Source organism: Sminthopsis crassicaudata, chromosome 3, assembly GCF_048593235.1.
Source record: "Sminthopsis crassicaudata isolate SCR6 chromosome 3, ASM4859323v1, whole genome shotgun sequence".
NCBI classification, from domain to species: Eukaryota; Metazoa; Chordata; class Mammalia; order Dasyuromorphia; family Dasyuridae; genus Sminthopsis; species Sminthopsis crassicaudata.
This window is the reverse complement of record NC_133619.1, coordinates 222,767,327-222,790,237: the sequence shown is the minus strand read 5'-3', so window position 1 is coordinate 222,790,237 and position 22,911 is coordinate 222,767,327. Positions and strand designations below refer to the sequence as shown.

At 37.0% G+C, this 22,911-nt stretch overlaps 1 protein-coding gene across 7 annotated transcripts in view; it reads left to right on the top strand.

The window, feature by feature from the left end:
* SHROOM2 (shroom family member 2) overlaps positions 1-22,911 on the top strand; it is a 217,735-nt gene that overhangs the window by 138,482 nt on the left and 56,342 nt on the right. For all 7 annotated transcript variants that reach the window (XM_074300031.1, XM_074300033.1, XM_074300034.1 and 4 more), the window contains 2 exons: positions 4,308-6,849; positions 8,282-8,382. In XM_074300031.1, the coding sequence (XP_074156132.1) occupies positions 4,308-6,849; positions 8,282-8,382 (2,643 nt within the window). The remainder of the gene's footprint in view (positions 1-4,307; positions 6,850-8,281; positions 8,383-22,911) is intronic.

The following is a 22,911-nucleotide window of genomic DNA, read 5'->3' as shown; positions in this document are numbered from 1 at the left end:
TTAATTTTAATTTAAGAAAGTGACATTTTGTGACATTTTTGAATTTTGGGAGTGTATCCTCTTCAGAATCTGCACACTGTGGATTCCAACAAAGCTTTTATTGTGCACCTACTGGGTATATAAGGTATATAATGTTGTAGTAGTAGTAGTGGTGGTGGTGGTGGTGGTGGTAGTGGTAGTGGTCTCAATTTTTCAGTGTTCATGTAAGGTAAATGAATGGTGGATCAATTTTGTTATTACAGATTTAAGATAGAATGAGAGAAGGTAATGTTTAGAATTCAAGGCTCTTTGAAAAGATATACAGATTCTCAAAAATAGCTTAAATGAAAAGATGATTAGATGTGTAGCGAGCTATCGTCTTCAGAAGCTGCTGGATCGCTCTCTGGGAAGAGAACTGCTGTGTCTACTCAAATCTCTCAGACAGATTCTTCTTCTTGTAACGAACCATTGTCTCCAGGCAGTTGCTGTTAACTCTTGTCCAAAGAAGTGACTTCCCTTCCTGCAGAGAGCCCCGTCAAGCCTGATGCAATTCAGAGTTTTTCTTCTTGAACCCTGGCTCTGAATCTCCTCCAGCTCTTATCCTTCTCCAGGCTGATCTGCTCTCTGCGCCCAGTGCTGTCTCTTTTTATCCTCCCAGAGAATGGGCGTGGGATAATGCAAGGGCTTCTGGGAAGAACCACCCCAGCCAATGAGCTTGCCCCCTCTATCAAGTCAACCTGAGTTCTCACCTTGTAATTGTCCAGAAAACCTGAATTCTCACCTTGTCACTATCCAGACAACCTCAGTTCTCACTTAGTAATCCTAACATCTCCCCCTTTCTTTTGATTTAGAACATAGGACAGTCATGACCTTGAAACATAAATCCATCAATATGGGAAGTATTACAGATAATTACATAAATTACATAAGCACATAGTAACATAGTAACGTAACACATGCTAGAAGTATATAACATAATCATAAATTGAAAATTTATAAATGTCCATAAGTCCATTGTCCATTAGTCTCATCTTGTGTGAGGAAGTCCAATGATTCCTGCTGGTTTTAAAGTTCTTTAACAGTCTTCTTATTATCCATGCTCTTTCAGTGTCAGATGTTTCTTAGATCTTCTCCTTTATTTTGAGGTCTTTCTCTTTTTCTGTCTCTCTCTGATGGACAAGGTGAATACGACTCGTTGGCACCCATCTGATTCCTTCTCCTGCTGAAGAAATACAAGCAAACCCTCTCCCCCAGGCAGTTAACCTATCTAATTACCTTCTATTTACCACTTTCTAAATCTCTTCTCATCATCTGGCAATTACATTGGAATTGTTTGCACTGAACACAGCCCTGTTGGTTTAAAAGGCCTGTATTCTCCCCAAGTGTAATCCATTTTTGCAATCTGATTGCCTTTTGACTGACTTATCAGGTAATCCCTTTCTGCCATGTGATTGCTTCTCTGCTGATTGATTAAATCAGAGTCCTGACCTTCTAAAGGCTCTTTGGGTGTAACATCAGCTGCCATCATGCCCCAAGTCTTTTTTGCCTGGGGCCCTGGACCTGGGCCCCTCATCCTATTTCCCTGAATTACTCTACACTCTGATGCCCAATGGAGTCCTCTGTTGCATTTTGGACATAGGGTTTTAGGTCTTCTTTCACCCTGTCTTCTCACTGTATCTCCATACCTACACTGAGCTCTTAGATGCCCAATTTTTCCACATTGAAAACATCGCCGAGTTTCTCTAGAAGGCCCTTGCCAGGAGGGACCCTGTCTTTCTACATTCATCATTGTCCGGGTGTAAAAAGCATTTGTTCCCACTGTAGCACAGCGTCTTATGATCTCCTCTAAAGGAGCATCTTTGTCTAATCCCCATATAATTCTTTTGCAAATCTCATTGGCATTTTCCTTAGCCAGATGTCTGGTCATTATTTCTGTAGCTGAATTTTCTCCAATAGTTCTTTTGACAGCAGTTTGCAAACGTCCCACAAAATCTGCAAAAGGTTCATTGGGACCTTGCTGTATTTTAGTGAAAGCCTCTCCACGATCTTTCTGTCCAGGAAGGACACCCCAAGCTTTTATTGCAGCCTTAGCAATTTGTTCATATATTGTCATGGTATAATCAGTCTGTTCTGAATTCTCTCCATACCGACCTTCACCAGCCAAGTGCTCAAAAGTGAATTGTGTGTTAACTCCTATTTCCAAATTGCATCTGACTTGAATTTTACATAATTCATGAAATTCCGCAAGCCATAATAAATTTTCTCCAGGTTCCAGACATGTCCTTGCTATGGATTTCCAATCATTCGGGGTTAGGACTTCATAAGACAAACCATCTAGTAACATTTTGACATAAGCTGATGTAGCCCCATAAAGGGTACAACCTTTTTTCAAATCCTTAATTTTATTCAAATCTAAAGGTGCATATCTTCTCCTTTTTTTACCTACAGAGTCAGTATTTTCAATCACAGGATATGCATGTATAAAATCACTTATATCCTGTCCTTCTCTCTTAGCTTTAACCAATGCTTTTTCTAATCTTGTCATAGGCTTAGGCTGCTTCACAGGCAATTCTGTTTGTGTTTCTGCCTCTTCCCCTCCTCCTTCTTGCTCCACCCATGAAGGGTTAATTGAGGGAGGAGATGGGAGGTGCTCCTGTTGCTGTTGCTCAGAATTGTACTTTACTTCATTGTTATCTGATTCATCCTTTTCACCTAGTTTAGTTGACACCTCCCCATTTTGCTCCTTCATCTCTTCCTTTAGAATAACATTTTTTAAAGCCATTTGGATTAAATTGTAGGTATGAATTGTATCTTTGGAAACTGAGTTTGGTCTGGAACCAAAGGGCAAAATGTCACAAAGGCAATTGTAGTGTTCACCTAATTGCTCTCCTACTAATTTCCACTCATCTGGATCCAATTCTTTTTCCAGAGAAAAAGAAGGACATATAACCTTCACAGTTCTTAAAAGTTCAGTAATCTCCTCTAAAATTATAATCAATCCTTGGCTTTTCATAACCTTGATGATGCTCTCTAAACATTTTCCTTGAACAGAAGGTGTTTGCCCCATTTCACTATAAGAGATTCCTGGTTTAGCCCTTAATAAGTTAAGTTCCTTATTTATCTATTAGCACGCTCACTTAATCTTTAACAAAGTTTCCTCGTTACTCACGGTTCTGGGTCAGAGAGACTGAGATCTGGATGGGAGGCTTTTCTACTGGAATCAGGATTGTGTCGGTCCCTGTTCGGGCGCCAAATTGCGAAGGTCTGGTCTAGCTCCTCTTGTCAGGATAAGCAAAAGTCCTTGCCCCACGTTGGGCGCCAATTGTAGCGAGCTATCGTCTTCAGAAGCTGCTGGATCGCTCTCTGGGAAGAGAACTGCTGTGTCTACTCAAATCTCTCAGACAGATTCTTCTTCTTGTAACGAACCATTGTCTCCAGGCAGTTGCTGTTAACTCTTGTCCAAAGAAGTGACTTCCCTTCCTGCAGAGAGCCCCGTCAAGCCTGATGCAATTCAGAGTTTTTCTTCTTGAACCCTGGCTCTGAATCTCCTCCAGCTCTTATCCTTCTCCAGGCCGATCTGCTCTCTGCGCCCAGTGCTGTCTCTTTTTATCCTCCCAGAGAATGGGCGTGGGATAATGCAAGGGCTTCTGGGAAGAACCACCCCAGCCAATGAGCTTGCCCCCTCTATCAAGTCAACCTGAGTTCTCACCTTGTAATTGTCCAGAAAACCTGAATTCTCACTTTGTCACTATCCAGACAACCTCAGTTCTCACTTAGTAATCCTAACAAGATGATTTTCCATTTCATTAGTAAAATTAAATAAAGTAATCTAATCTCCATTCATTTTGCAGTTTTTCAATTAGGAACTAATGTGTATCTACTTTTATAGCATATTATTTATATGTCTGCTTTGGAAATGTTGCAGAATTACATCAGAAAGATTTAAAAATTTAAATGATGCCCTTATCTTCTTTGGATCATTTACCTGGGAGTTTTCTCTTTATTTTTTTCTGGTGGGCTTTAAGATGGGTGTCTCAGATAATAGAATTAATTGTATAATAGAAAAATAGAATTCTTATAATTTTCCTTTAATTCTGTCTAGAGATATATATTTTTTTACTTTACAATAAATTAGAAATTTTAGATCTAATGTAAAAATTAAATAACTATATTTTTGTATCAGAAGCCTTTATTGATCAGTTTTTTGAAATTTACATATAAAAGTAGTTCTGCATATGAGTCTTTTAAAAAATGGTTATAATTTGTTCTTTTAAGTTATAGCAATTTCTGGAAAATAATTTCCCTTGGGTGCTTTTCTTGTTTTCTAGCTCTTCGTCCCACGACCTATCGAGTTCATGGGATCAAACAAATCTGCAGCGCACTTCTGATCAGTTCAGTTCCCTGGGTAGCATGGACAGCTTGGACCATCCTTCCCAGCCATACTCATATGGCCGACTTTCTGCTGCAAAGTCCAACAGCAGCATCGACCACCTAGGCAATCCAAACAAGCGTGATTCTGCTTATGGCTCATTTTCTACCACCTCCAGTACCCCTGATCACACTTTGTCCAAGGCTGATGCCTCTTCCACAGAGAACATGCTGTATAAGGTGGGCCTGTGGGACTCAACAAAGCCAGGAGCTAACAAACAAGTCCAGTCTTTCAGTGATAATACTCAGAGCCTCGAAGAGAGACTTGGATGTTTACCATCTGCTCTTCAGTATGAGAACAACAAAAGCCCTCGATTAGAAGAAAATACTGACCCCAAGCTTGTTAGTTCTGGAAGGTCCAGTTTTGGGCCCGTTTGGTATGTTCCTGATAAAAAGAAAGCCTCTTCTTCCCCGCCCCCTCCACCTCCACCCCTCCGTAGTGACAGCTTTGCTGCTACCAAAAGCCACGAGAAAACCCAGAGTCCTGCGTATTCAGAGGTAGCCAGCACCCAGCACTTTATTTTCAACCGATCTCAGCCAAGGAGTGAGTGGAGGTTAGAAACTGCAGATCAGCCACGAAGAATGATTCGAGTGAGTGATGGGAAGAGGACCAATAACGCCGCCTATAAACCTGATCTCCATTTGGACTCTAACTGGCCCTCCTCTGATGATAGATACAACAACCACCCTGGGAGCACCAACAGGCTCCAGGCTTCTTTGTCCAGCACAGACGTTCGTTTTGCACAGTCTGCTTACGGTTACCACCACCAGCGCCAGTATAGTGATGAGAGCACTTTTTTTCACAGTTCCAGAGAAGCCAGTTTATCCAAGGAACAGCGACATTTAGCCCACTATGGGGGCCACCAGGAGCTGCCTGCTGACCACAATCAGACCTATAACCCTGCCCAAGTTAGGCTATTGAGCGCCCCTGCTTGCATTAATAGCGCTGCTGACCAGAAGGTGGAGAACACTGGACAGTCTCGTTACTACTGTATAACAAAAAAACAACCGGCTCAGGGAAGCCACCAGCTGCAACCCCTCAAAGATGAATATTGGAAGTCTGTTCCCGGGACGGAGGTGTCTTCTGGACCACACGAAAACCTTGCCCTGAGCATGATGGGCCAAAAACCCAAATGCCCTCTCCCTCACTGTGATGAGTCTTCTGGAGATTTCAGTGAGAGGTGCAATTCTTATCCAGCGGATAGAGTGGGGGAAAGCTGGCCCACTGGGGACGATGAGCCTCAAAAATCCAGCCACATGGAGAAAGCCAATCAAAAGAGAGTTGTGGAAGACTTTAAGTGGGGTGAAGAAGAAAGTAGCAAAATCTCTCCACACAAGACCCCCATGTTGCATTCCTTAGCCCAAGAAGGGAAAAACAGGTCTGCAAACAGTCAAGATTCTAGTATAGAGAAAACATTACCATTTGATGCACAAATAGCTAAACCAGCACGCAGGAGTGACCGATTCGCAACGACCCTGAGGAATGAGATTCAGCTGAGACGAGCAAAACTCCAAAAAAGCCGAAGCACGGCTACTTTGACTGGGACAAACGAAGAAGAAGAATTCGCCGACGGCTGGAAACCAGGCTCAGGCCAGAATTTCAGTACGACAACCTCAGAAGGATCGTTCAATAATACCTATAAGGACCACTTAAAAGAAGCCCAAGCCAGAGTCCTGAGGGCTACTTCGTTTAAAAGGCGAGACTTGGAGCCCAACTCTGCCGACCATTACTCAAAGTCATCGCCTGAACGTAAGACAAATGGATATAGCTCTTCCTCCTCGTTGACACTGGATTCTGACAGTGCTTCCCATTTCTTTGATGTAAGCCAGACTAAAGCTCCTACATCTGGGAATGGCATGCAGCATGTTCCCCGTATCGGAGGCAGGAAGAGATTCACAGCAGAACAAAAGCTGAAGTCTTACTCTGAGCCAGAGAAAATGCACGAGGTAGGAATTTCAGGAGACTACCGCCATCCCTGCCAGTGCCCCAGCACAGCAGGGGAAGCCATGGGCTCTTTTGCTGATCGGTGGAAGTTTTTTGAGGAAACGAGCAAGCCCTACCATCATAGGCCTGCCCCCAAACAAGCCATTTATGGCTTACCGAAAGAACAAACTGATAGACCAGGTAGAAAAACTTATGGACATGGGGGAGGAGAACAATGGTATCAAAAAAGGACACGGACTTCTTCTTTTGGAGGGAGCTTGAACTATAACAGTAATAAAGTTGAGAAGGTGGGGAAGGCTGAGCAACCTCAGAGACTAGAAACCTTTGCAGAGTATCAAGCTTCCTGGAAAGAGCAAAGAAAGCCCCTGGAAACAAGGAGTTCTGGGAGATATCATTCAGCTGATGATATTCTGGATGCTAGTCTTGAGCAACATGAGAAACCCCAGTACATACATGAAAGATCCAGGTCGTCACCTTCTACTGAACATTATAAAAAGGTAACAAAACAAAACACTCAACATTACATCATTTAATTCTTAATTGAAATAATCAACTTCAGTTTTAATTCATTCTTCTATACAGAGACATCTATATTGTTTTGCTGTTATACATATAGTTTTTGTTAGTATCAGTCTTTACGAAATGGCATTAATATAAAGAAAGTCGTGGAGACTTTGACCTATATATTTTTGGATACTATCATTTTTGCCGTCCCCATCTCATTAGTACCTTTTTATCCACATTCTCTTATTCCAGTCTTTTAATTCTTTCTCCTACCTTGTGCAATTGGAGAAAGGGGGAAAAAAAAAACCTGGAAGGTATGGTAATGGTATGGAGGGAAAATACATGCATATATACAAACACATGTTCTTAAGAAAAGAATAAAGAAAATAATTACTTTTGTGGCTCAAGGAAGAAAAACTTTTGAAATATAACCAAAACTTGCATTGTGTAACATTTTTCTTTTTCTTTTTTAAACTCTATATTTATATTATTGAATATTGCCTTGAGGATGAAAAGTTACCCTTATAGATAAGTATAATTAAATAATAAGTGGCTCCACTTTCAATAATAAGAGATTTCAATCTGAACTAAGCATCATTTCCTTAAAAGTATATCCACCCCACGACCTAAATATCTGTTGAATTAAATTTAGTTTAAATAAATCTTTTGGAATCTGTCAAGAATTTTTATTAAGAATTCATTATACTTTATGCCTTATTTGATTCAAAATGATAAACTTCAGATTTGGAAGAGGAACAGAGATGTGGTTTGTGTTTAACACAACCAGTCAATTTAATTTCCAATATTCAGCATGCTTATTTAAAGGAAACTATAATTCACTGAATCTTGGTACTAGACGGAAGTGCATTGACTGAGAGAGTATTGTTTCTAAGATAGTGCCATTTGAGCATAAAACTGAATTCAGCTTGCAAAACAGTTGAGGCTGATCTCTAAGAATTTCATGCTTTCTAAATCTGGAGAGAGCTGTAAAGAGTGGCCATGAAATGTGAAAAGCCTTAGCTATGAATTGCCTTTGTTAAAATGCTGAACAGCAAAACAAAACAAAAAAACCCTCAAGTAAGTTTTAACATGTTGTGGTTTTTTGTTTTTGCCATTCTTGTTATAAAGGTTTGTCGATTTTCCATGTGAACTTTATTTTTCTTGCAGAACAGAATAGGGATGGGGAAGGGGGGTTTGAAGAGGAGGCATTCAGTTATTTGAGGGAAGTAAGTTGTAAAGCTGGATGAGAAAGTCACATGGCACATTACTACATTTTAAGCCAAGTCAGTTCAAGAAGACATGCAACATTATTGACTTCGTGTATACTCAAGCAAGGCAAATCCGCAAATGAGAGGTTTCATAATACTAGGTTTTCTGAAGAAAGAAACTTGATGACTCGGTGTCTTATTGTATTATCCTTTTCAGGAACCCTCTGTTGGAGTGAGAAGGCAAGCTGATGATTCTGGAGAAGATAGGAATTATATTTGTTCTAAAATCAGGACTGATGAGGGGAATTCTACTCTGAGGTAGGTACCTTTGGGGCTTTTGCTTAGTCTGAAAGTTATTTTCTTCTTTCATATGAATGTTTTTGTTAAAATGGATGGAATGTCTGTTCTTTTGCCAAACCAAAAAATGGATGTTAATACGTTATTTAAGCCTTCAAAAAGACTGTACGTTACCACTTTTGAATACAGTAAGCTTTTGCTATAAGATAGATGACAGAAAAATTCCTAGTACTAAGGTTTCTAGTTCTTCCTTGGCATTTTTACTTCTTAAAATGGCTGTTGCATTTTCAGTGCAGAGAGGAAATTCGTATGTAGAAAGAAAAAGAAATCCAACTTATGTTCTGCAATGAGATGCTTTAAAAAATGTCTATCTTAAAAAAAATGTTTCAGTATTGTATTCTGCAGCTGTGTTGTAGGATTATAGTTCTCTAAAATTGAGGCTTGATGTACAAAACACAAAAGAGGGGAGAGTTTCTAAATTTGACTTCTAAAATCAGTTAACTTTATGCTTTAAAATAAGAAACAAGCAAATCCACACTAGAGAGAGATCAAAGCCTTTTCAAAGGACTAAGCATCAAAGTGTATGCTATAATGCGATGTATTATAATTAAAAACATTGTAAGTATAGCTGTTTAATTGCAACAAGACAAACTTCATTTGTATAGATGCATGCTGTTTTTTTGCCTTTTACATATGGAATTTGGTGGTGGTAAGGGGAAAAGTCAGAATGGAAACTGGATATCACTTGTTTATATGTAGTAACTTTATTATGAAAGCCTTAATTGGGCATAAAAATATGTGTACACAATAGTATGGCATATGTTGCCTTGTTCATTTTATATGGTGGATATTAGATTTGAATTAAATATTTAACCCCTAGAATCACTCTTTTCACATGAATAGTCCATGTAAAAAGCCTTGCAACCCTTCTGCAGTGTGTTTTTAAGAAATCATTTTAAGTCTCAGCACATCCTGTTAGTGTGGTTTTAAACTCCATCCTTTTATTAACCTTATAAATGAACATCAGTTTTCTATGTGCATATAAAGCAAGAAGACACAGAGGAGAAAGGTACCCGGAGATATATTGTGTATAGTGGTGTAGAAAGTCAGTCTTTATGTAACTATCCTTTCTATATGAAACAGAGGGCCCATGGGCAACAAAAAAAATGTGAATAATACACCTACGCCAGCTCTTTGGCAGTGTCTGTGAAGCACAATCCTAGCTTTATTACAGTGGAATCCATGTAAATCATGTGACTGGGCACCAGCTGTAATGATTTTTAAAAGCCTATTTCTACGTCCTGTTGCAGTTATATTATTTAGGCATCACACTGCATTGCAGGGAAAGGATTTGTTAAGTGTTTTCTTTCATGGTTTTTCTCTGCAGCTCTTTGTCTCATCCCAGGGCCATTTAAACTATTCAAAGCGCACATATGGTTTTTGTACTAAAAACTTCCAGTTGGAGAATTTAATTCCTCAGCTATGAATAGACCCAAAGTGATAATGAATGGCTCTAATATACAGACTTTTTTTTTTTCTGGTAGAGAGTTAATGCCATTTACACATGGCAAAAATAGACATTATGACCTGTTTTAAAATCTTTTTGGGTCCTTTTATTCACAGGCAGGGGATGATTATTACTATTACTACTACTACTACATTTATGTAGTCCCTTATAATTTACAAAGCACTTCTCAGCACAATCCTGTGATGTAAGAATTGCATATACTTCTGCACATTCTAAAAGTGAGAAAATTGTAACTCAAGAGGTTGAATGATTTCTGTGATTTTTTACATAACCCTAAGTAATAGGCATCTAATATAGGTATGCAAATCAAACATTTATTGATAATAAATCATAAAGGAATTTATTTTAAAACAATTCTTTAGGAGCTGCTAGATGGTGCAGTGGACAGGAGGACCTGAATTTAAATGTGGTCTTAGATATTTAATACTTATTTCTAGCTGTGTGACATTGGGCAAGTCACTTAACTCCAATTGAGGAAAAAAACAACAACAAAACAACCACCGCCAATTTAAAAAAAAAAAAACAGGCAAAAAACCAAAATGTTCTTTGGTATACATATAATTCTTCCATTTGTTAAAGATTCAAGCAAATTTGCATTTTAATGAGATGGAAGTATTTATTTTTACGTAAAGAATTAAATCTTGGTGACATAATTGATACCTGTTAATTTTTTTGTGACTTCCTCTTCTTCAGTTAATGGGATCAAGACCCACAGATTAAGAAGCTTTGTCTTAGATAAGTCATTTTCCCTTTGTTTATCTCAGGTTAGTAATAGAACATCTCTCACAAGGTTGTTGTGAGGATGAAATGAGATAATAACTGTAAAGCACTTACCACAGTGTCTGGCACATACTAAGTGCTGTAATTGTTGTTGTTGTTATTGTGGTGGTAGTTATTATTACTAATGTGGGGCTATCACCCAGCTGGCTATGGAGATGCAAACTGGATCATCTCAGAAACAAAAAAATTCCAAACTCATGGGCCAATGAGTGGTAAGATTAGGCCCATGAGTGACAGACCAGCCTGAGGGAGGTGGGTAGACCCAGTCTCACAAAAATAAAATTTTATTTATTTAAATGGCTTATTTTGATTAATTTATTTAAGATTATTTTAAAATAAAAATCTTGAAAGTTCATAGGTTCCAGGTTAAGAATCTCTTCTATACATTGCTGTCAGCTCTTATTAGTGTGCAATTATGGCACAAGTAAAAATAGAATGAGGGTGGAAGGGAAGGGAGGCAAAGCTTTGGGAATTAAATAGATGGCTTTGTTCCTGTAGTTTAAGAAGGAAAAGCCCCTGCACTGGCGGGGGGCACTGTGAGCTCAGGCAGTATTCTTCCTCCCCTGTCCATCTTCATCTCCCCTGCCCAAAGAACCTTTGGCCACAGGAGGAGACCACGGTTCTCTCTCTCCTGCCTGATAGCCCAAGTAAGGACTGAGTCCTCCCACAAAGGAGAGCTACAAATAAAATAAAGTTAAAAAACCTTACTCTTACTAAAATCCTCAGGGTACTGGGGGATTGAAGGAGTTGGGGTACAGGCAGAGGAGCCCCGCCCTTGTGGGAGCATCTTTCGCCTATAATTTTCCCCTTATTTCTCTTGTTTCATTCTGCCTATGAAAGGCGTGTGTGCGTGTGTGTGTGTGTATGTGTGTGTGTGTGTGTGTGTGTGTGTGTGTGTGTGATTGCACATGGTGGACATCCTGCTTCAAAGGATAATGCTTAGAATAGACTAAAGCTAGAATGATGGTGCCTCAAATGATACCCTATCAATAAAAGAAGAAACAGCAGTTTCTTTTCCTGTGCTTCTCCCAGAGCTTGTTACCCTGCTGTGAACTTGGCACTTAAAGAATCAATCATCATGAAGACCTTTTTTTTATTTGTTTGGTTTTTGTTTTGTTTACCCTAAAGGAAAATAAACACCAAATCTTACATGTTTCTTCAAAGAGCTTCGAAGGGTACAGCAGCAGTTTGTACCCCTCTTTTTTCTTTCAACTTACTAGCTTTGGCAGCAAGAGATACTCAACTAACAACATATCTGTATCTAAAATAGGCTTGTATAACTCCCTTGCTTATTAATTTAGACCTTTTCTGTTACGAGTTTGAACAAAATCAAGGATTCTTATACTTTGGGTGTCAGGAACTTTTCTGTACTCATAACATTTATTTAGGACCTCTCTTCCCCAAAGTTTTATGTGGTACATACATATGTGTTTATGCATGTACATCTGGAAATATTTGTATGTATTTACTTATATATACATGTGTATGTATATTTGTATATAAATACAAACAAAGAGTACCTGTCCGTGGATGAGATTAAGGGGGGTGTGTGTGTGTTTCTCTGTATACATGCATATACAGAAACTTTTTTGGGAGTGATAAATGTATGTATATCCATTACAGATATATGTGTATATTTATCTCTGTCTAGACACACACACATACACACCTCTCCCACAAAATGGAAGCTTTTGGGAGGGTGGTCTCAATAATTGTTAAGAATGTAAAAGTGGGGCAGCAAGGTGGTGCAGTGGATAGAGCACCAGCCCTGAAGTCAGGAGGACCTGAGTTCAAATCAGATCTATTCTAAGACACTTAACACTTCCTGGCTCTGTGATGTTGGGCAAGTCATTTAACCCTATTGCTTCAGAGGGGAAAATGTAAAAATTTTCTGGAGACTAAAAAATTTGAGAACTTCTATATTCTTTACCTTCCTCTCTCTATCTCTGTCTTTCCCTCCCTCCGGAAGGAGAGGGTGGTCAACAGTTTGAAATACTGTAGAGAAAAGGCTCTGCAGGGACTGACTTTTGCCTTTCTTTGTATATTCAGGCACAATGCCTGGGATATAGTAGGTACTTAATAAATGTTGACTGACTTATTAACTGTTAAGCAATAGACCATGGTCAGTTTTGGAAAGAGCAATTTCAGCTAAGTAATAAGGTAAAAAAGCTGACTCCAAAGGGTAGAGAAATGGAAGCTTTGAGTGTAGAACAGAGATAGCAAACTGGGTCTCACAAAACTCCTAGGGAACCAGATTAAAATATAATTGGGAAATATTTAGCAAAATAAATAAACGTACAACATAGTTAATTTTAATTGGTAGGGAAGCCCTCAGGGAATTCTCTCTATTTGAGTTTATCACTATTATTATAGGAAGTTTTTTTCTTTGAGTTTGTCCATGAAAGAGAAGAAAGTGATGAATTATAGAATAATAGAATTATGGGATATCACTGTCTTCAAAGAATAAAAATTAGGGGTTATACCTCCCCCCAGCAGTGGAAAAGCTACTGGGCATAATAAATAGATAACTAAATGTGGTACAAAAAGTATCATTAAAAATATTTATGACTGGGGGAAAAAGTGGACAGTAACTAACTAGATAGTTAGACTAGATAGACAGTAATTAGCAAGATAAACAACCCAAACACACTGGTACTTGAGTGAATGTCAAAGGATATAAAGCAATGTCTTTAGCACTTAAAAACTCCCAGTATAGGATTTCTGGGAAGGCATGGATAAGAGTGGCTGTGGATGGGTTATAATTTGTATCATTGCAGGTAGTATTGTATATAAAGTCCTTCATCTTTCAGATCTATTGCAAAGATAAAATAAGATAGCTTATTAATTTGTTGTTTTACAATAATGATATTTATATAATATATGTTTATATAATATTATATATAATATAAATATTATATTTATATATTTATAAATAAATATTTATATATGTATATAAATATTATATTTATATAATATTTTTAAAAGTTATCTATATAACATTTGTTTAAAATGCTATAGTAAATGCTAATCGTTTTGAAAGGATGCTACCATGTTTTCCAAAATCTCTATAATACAGTATTGTTAGAAATGTAAATGGGCCAAGTGGGCAACTGATTTAATCTTGGACAGCTTTTCTCAAATTCTTGTCGTCTAAATAAATTATGGGTAAGCAAGCTAATAAGTTCGGGCTCTCTGCTAGCTTTTACTAAAGTCATGAAATCTACACTGCCACAGACTATATAAATAAAAATTTCTGGTAATTTTCAGGATTTGGTCCTGTTCTCACTATATTAAGGATTTGGCTGATTTGTTTCACTTCTTTAAATAGCACTTCTAAAACAACTTTTAAAAATAGGCTTTTGTCCTGCTTTCGTGCATAAGGTTCACTAGATATGGCTCATTTCTTCCCATTTCAAATACAGCTGATCCACTTAGTCAATAGGCATCTATTGAAATTGCTCATTTACAGTCCCCTTTTATGTAAATGCATGCCTGTTATTTATGAGCTTGCCAAAATTGTATTATCTGATTTAAAAATGGACTTTCAGTCGTGCACTTAATTGATTTGTGAGGCAATAGTGAGTGGCAAACCATTCCAGTATCTTTGCTAATAAAACCCCAGAATGGGATATAAAAAGTTGGACATGGCTGAACGTTTAGGATGGCCACATAACACTGGGCCTAGAGTCAGAAAGATCTGAGTTTAATTCCATCCTCAAATACTTGTGACCCTGAGCAAGTCAAGTAATCCTGTTTGCTTCAGTTTTCTCATCTGCATAATGGACTAAAAATGGCAAAGCATTCCAGTATCTTTGCCAAGAAAATCCCAAATGATTGAACAAAAAGAATTCTCCCCTCTCCAAAACTAATAAGTAGCTCTCTTCCCTAACCCCCACCTCCAGCAATAGTTTTAGAACACCCACCTTGTGCTAGATCTTGTGGGAGTTAGAAGACTATGGGATGTTTTCTCCCTCCAAGCTTCTTATTGTGTAGTTGGAACAGGAGAACATAGATACTTGAAGTTGACTAGTAATACAAAGTTTACATAACTATTCCAGACAACAGCAAAAGAGATAGATGACCTAAGGCAGTACATGAGTAATTGGCAAATGAAGTATATAGACAATAATGGGTAGAAGATTTCAGAGGAGGGAGAGAGATAGCAAGAAGGAACTGGTTGGTAAGATACAAACAATGGGAATCTTGTTGGAAGTTGTCCAAATGATGAAGCACCTCTGAACATAGTTTAATTACATAATCTGCTTTTTTTAATTTGGAAGAACTCAGAGTAAGATCGGTGTGGTTTTAGGCTTTCATAGGGAAGATAGCTTAATAAGGCCATCAAGTCCTTAAAAATAAAGTATTATGGTCTTTCTCTGACTTTTTCCAAGTTAATTGCATGTTACTGTCTTTCATCTATCCAGATTAGTCTGTTTTGCTATTGTACATAATATTCTATCTCTTGTCTCTAAGACTTGGTTCGATCAACTGGCAGAAAACAAAAATTTTTAATAATAATCTCCAATTGATGAGCATCCACGTAGTTTCCAGTTTCTGGCCACTACAAAAAGGGCTACTACAAACATTCTTGCACATACAGGTCCTTTTCCTTTCTTTAAGATCTCTTGAGCCAATATTATTCTAAACAATCCATTGAACATATTTATAACAAACTCTTGTGAAGTAAGATTTTTAAAAATATGTATTAATTAATCTCAACCAGAATTCTAGAAAATTGATGGCCAGACTTGCATTTGCCAGCAAAACTAGTTTCCTTAATACCTTAATAGGATGTTCCCCCCAAAAGATGACAAGAATCTAATTATAGTTTACTTCAGTGTACAACAGTAGTTCAGGTTTTAAAACAATTGCTGCTGTAAAGGATTCTTCCTTCAGATTTATTGCCATAAAGCCAAGAGATAGGAGAGAATTCTGCAGAATAATTTGTTTTATTTGTTGGAATGAGCCCAGCTTTCCTAAAAAGTTCAAGCGGATTCCCTAACTCCCTTCAAAGAAGCATCAGTATTTGGCACTATTGTTTGGTTGGTACAAAAGAGCATTGTAAGAATAACTGAAAGCCCTAAGTGATCTGAGGCATCTGAAAAATATTAAGACTAGCCAGAAGATCTTTTTTCTAAGATATATAGTGAATGAAAAGATTCTGGGGGTGGATGGGATAGTGCTAGCAGGTGACATGGGGAGTCTTCTTTTACTGCTTTTTTTCTGTTTGAAAGAGAATGAACTTCAGATGAGGAAGGCTAGAACAGAAATGCTGAACAAGGAATTGAAACTCCCCACAAATTACATCCTAGAATATTGACAGAATTGGATGTGATTATTAAAAGTGTCTGAACCATGGGAAATTACCATGATTAGGATTGAGGAAGATGAGGAGCAGATGTTACTCCAGGTTTTAAAAAGGGAAAAAAAGGAGGTGGATTTTTCAAACCAAGCTTAATGGTTTGAAGTAGCAGGCTTAATGTTGATTATTGGAAATATTCTAAAATGGGTGTTTGTGAACCATTGAAAGGGAAACTATGATTCCAGTTGTTCCTTTTCTCCTTTGTTTTATTGTTCCTTATTAAGGGGTATGTGTGTATATGTTGTCTTCCTCAGTATGAGGTTTCTTAGGACAAGGAACTTTTTCTTTTCTGGCTTTGTAATAGCAGCCTCTACAACAGAGCTTGGCTAATAAATGCTCTCTGACTTAAATTGAATTAACTGTGAAATAACATGATTAATATAATAACAACTGTAAAATAGCATTCAGATTAAATCATTCTAGGATAATTTCATTTCTTTTTCTTTTTGGACAGATTTGGTATATTGGGGGAATACATAGAAATCTTAATGTTGGCAAGGTATTCGTAAAGTCTTTTATCAAATCCTGGTTGACCAAATGGGTCAAGTGGACTCTAGAAGGCAGGACAATTGATAGATATTATTGTTGAATGACCAAAGTATGTTTATTGAAATTTTCAGTATTGACTATGGTACATAGCTAAGATGTGTGCTTGTCTATGAATTTCTCAGGTCTTGGACACTTAGTAATGATTAGCATGATTTTGGGCAACCCACAATTTCTGTTTGTCTCAGTTTTCTCCACTGTAATAGTGCCTTACCTCCCAGGGTTGTTCCCCAGATCAAAGGACATATTTGTGGAGCAGTTAGCAAAGTACCTAGTGCATAAAAAGCACTGTATAAATGCTGGCTATTATCATTATTATTATTATTACTACTATTATTGTCCGTTACTTGAAGGCATATGTTACATGTTTATTAAATTTATGATGACCCAAAGCTAAATAGGATGGTTTTTACATTGGATGTCAAAATTGGGATCTAAGGAAATCTCTTTTGGTGGGAATGGTGGACTGACTCTAATGAAATTAAAATTTAATTGGGCTAGCCGTCTCTATGGCTTGGTTCATTGTCAAACCACGGAGTACTACAGTTATTTGGATTTTGTGTGTGTGTAACCCTTATGTTGTTTATTAATAGACATTCAAAGTCATAATCTAAGAGATTTTACTATAGTAGTTCTGCCAAATTTTAATTTAAACCAAAGGATTCAATCTCTGGAGAAGTTGGAGAACCACTATCATTGTGTAGAGAGTTGGCTTTAAAATCAAAAGAGGATTTAAATTGCAGCCTCCTCCCTTGATCCATCCAGACTCTATGGCCTAAGTCATTGCTCACAGCAACTCTTGGACTAAAAGGTACTGAGCAGTTGTCTTAACTGCATTGGGAAGAAGGGTTTCCTTGCCAAGAGTTGAGTGTGCTAATAAAATCACAGGTCTGGACAGAAGAAAACAAATAAAATGTCTTTTACTTCCATGGTGAGGGAGGGGAACAACTCCAAACCTCAGCTGTGTGATGATAGGGTTCGGGGAGATAAAACTTTTTTACTTTTAAAGAATTTATGATTTAATTGGTGTATGAGTAGGCTCTCCCTAGATGAATACCCTAGTCCTTCCAGAGAAATTCAGCCACTTTCAGAGAGGCCAAATCATTCAACCCCTCTTGCTGGAGACTAATTTTTTTGAATAACTGATTTTCAGTCTGTGTACCAGTGGTTGGTCACATTGAATTTTTTTCAGCTTGAGTGGGAACTGGGTTTATGCTTATACCATACATAACTCTTTTTTCGCCTTTAAGAATGATTAGAGTAATAAAATAAGGAATAGAGTGATGATGAGTGGAACTTTACGCCCCTATCTGGTTGGTGCTAACGGTAGTTACTTTGGTGGAATGGGTAATAAACAGCTTTTCTTGTGAGGATAAAAGGGACGAAATAGGAACTTTTGAGTTTGACTTTTTTTTTTAAAGGAATTATTTTGTAATTATAATAAAATTAACATATATGAGTTAATGTACTTGTTGAAAATTAGTTATGGAATATGAGACCAGCTTTGTATTATGCCATGTTCCCTCTCATACTGGATGAGATGGAGACATTTAACCCTTATAGATTTTATCTTGTCATATTCTTTTTTTTTTTTTTTTTTCATTCCCACTAAGATTTCTTTAGATACTAATTCTATCATGCAATAAATATAGTATCCTTCTGAGCTTTGTGTTATTTGCAAGTTTGATAAATACTTACATAGAAACCATCTAGTTCTACCTTCTTATTTCAAAGATGGAGAAACTGAGGCTCCCAAGAGAGCCAAGGATAGAATCTAGTTTTTTCAGACTTTGTCGTTCTGTTTTAGCTTCTGTTGTGCTGTTTAATCATTTTCAGTTATGTCTGACTCTTCATGATCCCATTTGAAGTTTTCTTGGCAAAGATACTGGAGTATTTTGCCATTTCCTTTTCTAGATTATTTGCAGGTGGATAGAAGGATTAAGTGACAGGGTCACATAGCTAGTAAGATAGATGGAACTCAGGAAAATGACTCTTACTGACTCCAGGGTTGGCACTCACTATGCCACCTAGCAGCCTTTTGCTTTCTTATAGTAACCAAAAAATGAATATGGAGCTTAATGAAAATTACCTTTAATAATAATTACCAAATATGGCAAATTAAAAGGATTTTTAAATTCTGTTACTAACTCCCTCTGTAATATTGGAAATGTCCTTTAATCTTAAATTTCCTCAGTAGTCAATTGAAAATTTCAATTCTGAGCAGATTTGCCAGAATAACGATGCATCCAGTTCTCAGTTATTCAGAACCATAGAGCAAGGTTTGACCTTAGAGTTTTTGTATTTTAGAATAATAGAATTCCACATGGCATGCTCACAACTTTTTTTTTTTTTTTTTTTTTTTTTGAGGCTGGGGTTAAGTGACTTGCCCAGGGTCACACAGCTAGAAAGTGTTAAGTGTCCAAGACCAGATTTGAACTCGGGTCCTCCTGAATTCAAGGCTGGTGCTCTATCCACTGCGCCACCTAATTGCCCCATGCTCACAACTTTCAATGGGGGAGTAACTCTTCATTGTACTTGAAGGTTTTTTTTTAATTCTTTTGACTTATATACATAACCACAGGAACAACAATCCATAATATTAAATTGCTGTTTGGGAAAGTAATCTCCTGATTTCCTTTTGTATTACTTTAAAACAAAACAAAATAAAACACAGTCCAACAGCAACTTTATTCCCTCTTGTGTTTATATCCTAATGGCTGGAGAAAAACGACCAGGATAAGTTGACATACTTTGTTTTTAGTTATTTTGTGGTAGGTTTTTTTACACACAGTAAAAGCTAAATGTTTTACAATTATCTCATTTGATTCTTATTACCTTGTGCGGAAGGTACTGTTGTTATTTCCATTTTTCATATGAGGAAACTGATGCAAGCAGAGATGAAATGATTTGAAAAGATTTGAACTCAGGTCTTCCTGATTCCAGGAAGGTACTCTTATCTACTTTGCCATCCAGCTACCTACATATAATGTTTTAAAGCTTTCAGTTAGTTATTCAGCAACAATTTATTAGATACTTGTTATGTACAAGGCACTGTGTTGGTTGATAGAGATAAGAGAAAGGGAAAAAAATCCTTTCCTCAAGGAGCTTATAGTATTGGGGGAAGGGGGTAGAAGGATGCAATCTTGGTTAAGTGACTTGCCCAGGGATACATAGCTATTAAGTGTCTGAGGTCAGATAAGGACTCGGATCCTTTGGACTCTGGGGTAGATGCTCTATCCACTATGCCTCCAGTTGCCTCAAACATATTTTAATGTAGGGCATAGCATATAAGTAACTTGATACACACAAGACATATACAGAGGTGATGGAAGTTAATCTCAGAGAGAAAAACGCTAGAAATGGAACATTGGGAAAGGCTTCCTGTGGAAGTGTATTAATACCTTAATAACTTAACATACATGCTTATTTGATTCTATCTCCATCCCTAGGACTTAGCAAAATGCCATACATAGAGTAAACCTTAATGAATGTTTCCTGAAAAAGTCCTATCAAATTCTTTTTATGACAACAGATATGGTGCTGATACTTAAACCAGGAAAAGTCAAAACAGAAAGAAAATTGTAGACTAATTTCCCTAATGAATATTAATGCAAAGATGTTAAATAAAATATTAGCAAAGAGATTACTGCTATTATCACCAGGATAATACACTGCTATATTTATACCAGTAGGAATTATATCAGAAATGCAGGGCTGATTCAATATCTGGAAAACTATAAGTATAATTTAATTATATCCAAACTAACAGAAATTATATGATTATATCAATAGATGCCAAAAAACATTTGGCAAAATCCAACACTCATTCCTAGAGAGCATAGGAATAAATGGAGTTTTCTTTAAAATGATAAGACAGCATTATATGTAATGGGGATAAACTAGAAGCATTTCCAATAAGATCAGGGGTGAAACAAGGTTGTCCACTGTCACCACTACTATTTTATATTGCTCTAGAAATGCTAGTTTCAGAAATAAAAGAAGAAAAAAAGAAATGGGAGGAATTAGAGTACATAATAAACAAAATTATCATTCCTTGCAGTTGATGTGATGCTGTTTTTAGAGAATCAACTAATAACTAATAGAAAAAATTAACAACTTTAGTAAAGTTACAGAACATAAAATGAATATTTCTTGATTGAATATAATGCAGGAAAAAACAAAACAATATTTTGGACCTGAAGTCAGGAGACCTAATAATTAATCCTAGCTATTTTATAAATTAACCATGTGATCTAGAGCCAATCTTTTTATTTTTCAGAGCTTCTGTTTCCTCCTCAGTAAAGCAGAACAATCCATACTTGCTCTATGCACTTCATAGGTTGCTATCAAGAAATTACTGTGTGGAATGCAAACTACTCTATTGATAGGAGCTATTATTATTATTTTCATTATATTTTAGCAAAACTAAGTCTGAGCTTCCCTAATCTCTTCTTTGTTTCTTTAAACATTTCTTAATTGCACACTGGCTGCTCTTTTTTTGTTTGTTTGGTTGGCTTTGACAATTTATTATTCTGATTATTAATAGTATTAATAATCTGAGATAAAGTTTGAATCCATGTCTCTCAACTCTTAAGTCCAGTCTTTCTCCTCTCCTTCTACTTGTGTATGATCCTAAAATACCTCTAGGGAAGCTGGTTTGGAATCAGGTTTGGGTAGAGCATCAGGTTTGAGATCAGGAAGACTTGGTTTCTTAAGTTCAAATCTGTCCTTAGACACTTACTAGCTATATGATTCTGACCAAGTCACTTACCCTGTTTGCCTCAGTTTCCTCATCTGCAAAATGAGTTGGAGAAGAAAATAGTTAACCACTGCAGTATCTTTGCCAAGAGAATCCCAAATAAGGTTATGAAGAATGACACAATTGAAAAATGACTGAATAATAACAAAAAGAATCCTCTAAGATGTTAATGGATAATCTTTGTGAAACTCAGGAATCCTTTAGGAACATCAGTTATATTTTCAATCATTTGTTCCTTCATAATATATATCAATTTTGCCTTTGCTTTTTCTACTGCTACATCTTGTTCAGGCCTTTATTAACTTACTCCTAGATTGTTGGGTTATTTTGCTAATCAGCCTCTCTGGCTCTATTCTTTACTTCCTTTTCCCACCACTCTTCCCAATCCACTTTGTCACTATCTAGGCTTTTTTCCTAATTATTTTCCTGGCTATTTTACAGCTTTATAGCTAAACTCTCTTCCCTTAAGTCTCAACTCCTTAGTTGAGTTTTATTTATATGTGTGTGTGTGTGTAGTTCTATTTCAGTAGCAGTGAGTAATATCTCTCTACTTGCAAATCCCTTGCAAGTTCCGTCATCACTGACACTTTTCTAGACCTATATTCAGATTATTCCCATTTTTCAATTCCTTGTTTTTTATTCATGTACTTCCAAACCAGAGCTAGAACAAGTCATTTAACTCTGTTGACTAGGTCAAGAACAAATTCATGTTATCTAATTTCAATTGGATCCTCGCTGTACCGAAATAATCATTTTATTTCTCTCTGAGGCATTTCCTATCCTACTCATCACAATGCTGCGCCAGAATTTTTCTCCTCAAACCTTCTACAGCAATTGGTTGGGGGGATACATATATATGTGTGTGTGTGTGTGTGTGTGTGTGTGTGTGTGTGTGTGTGTGAGAGAGAGAGAGAGAGAGAGAGAGAGAGAGATGATCCAGTTAACCAAAGTGCTACGAACTACGTATTTTCTCTCTCTAGATTACATAATAATACAAAATTCTTTAAAAGATATAAACATAGAGATAACTTAGTTCAGCTTTTTTGTTTATTAATTTCAAATGAGCCATAAAACAAGGAGACACAGGCTGCTTGTCGCTATATGGGCGATGTATATTTTAGAATTCAAATAGTAGTGGGGTTCCTTATAGATTATAAGTTCTTCTGTTGACAAATGTTATTGTACAGATTGCATCAAGCGCCAGAAAACTGCAGAGTTCCAAGTCTTAAAACAAGGCACCATGCTACAGTGAATAGAAAGTTGGCTTCAGAGACAGGAAAACCTCTGCTAAGTACTGGCTCTGTGACTCCAAGGAAGTCACTTATCCTTTTAATGTACCAGGCAAATAGAATAGTTGGAGAATAGTTCCTGATCTGGTTTGGAAAAGGGGGATTCCTTAGTCCCTATCCTCTCCTCACTAAATACTCTCACACAGACATATAGACATAAAAAAATATGCCTGTTCAAAATATAGCTATTTGTGTGTATTTGAGATATTATAAGATGTAAATAATACATAATCTTGGGTAAACAACAATGAAATCAAACCAGAATTGAATGAGGAAGTGGATGTCT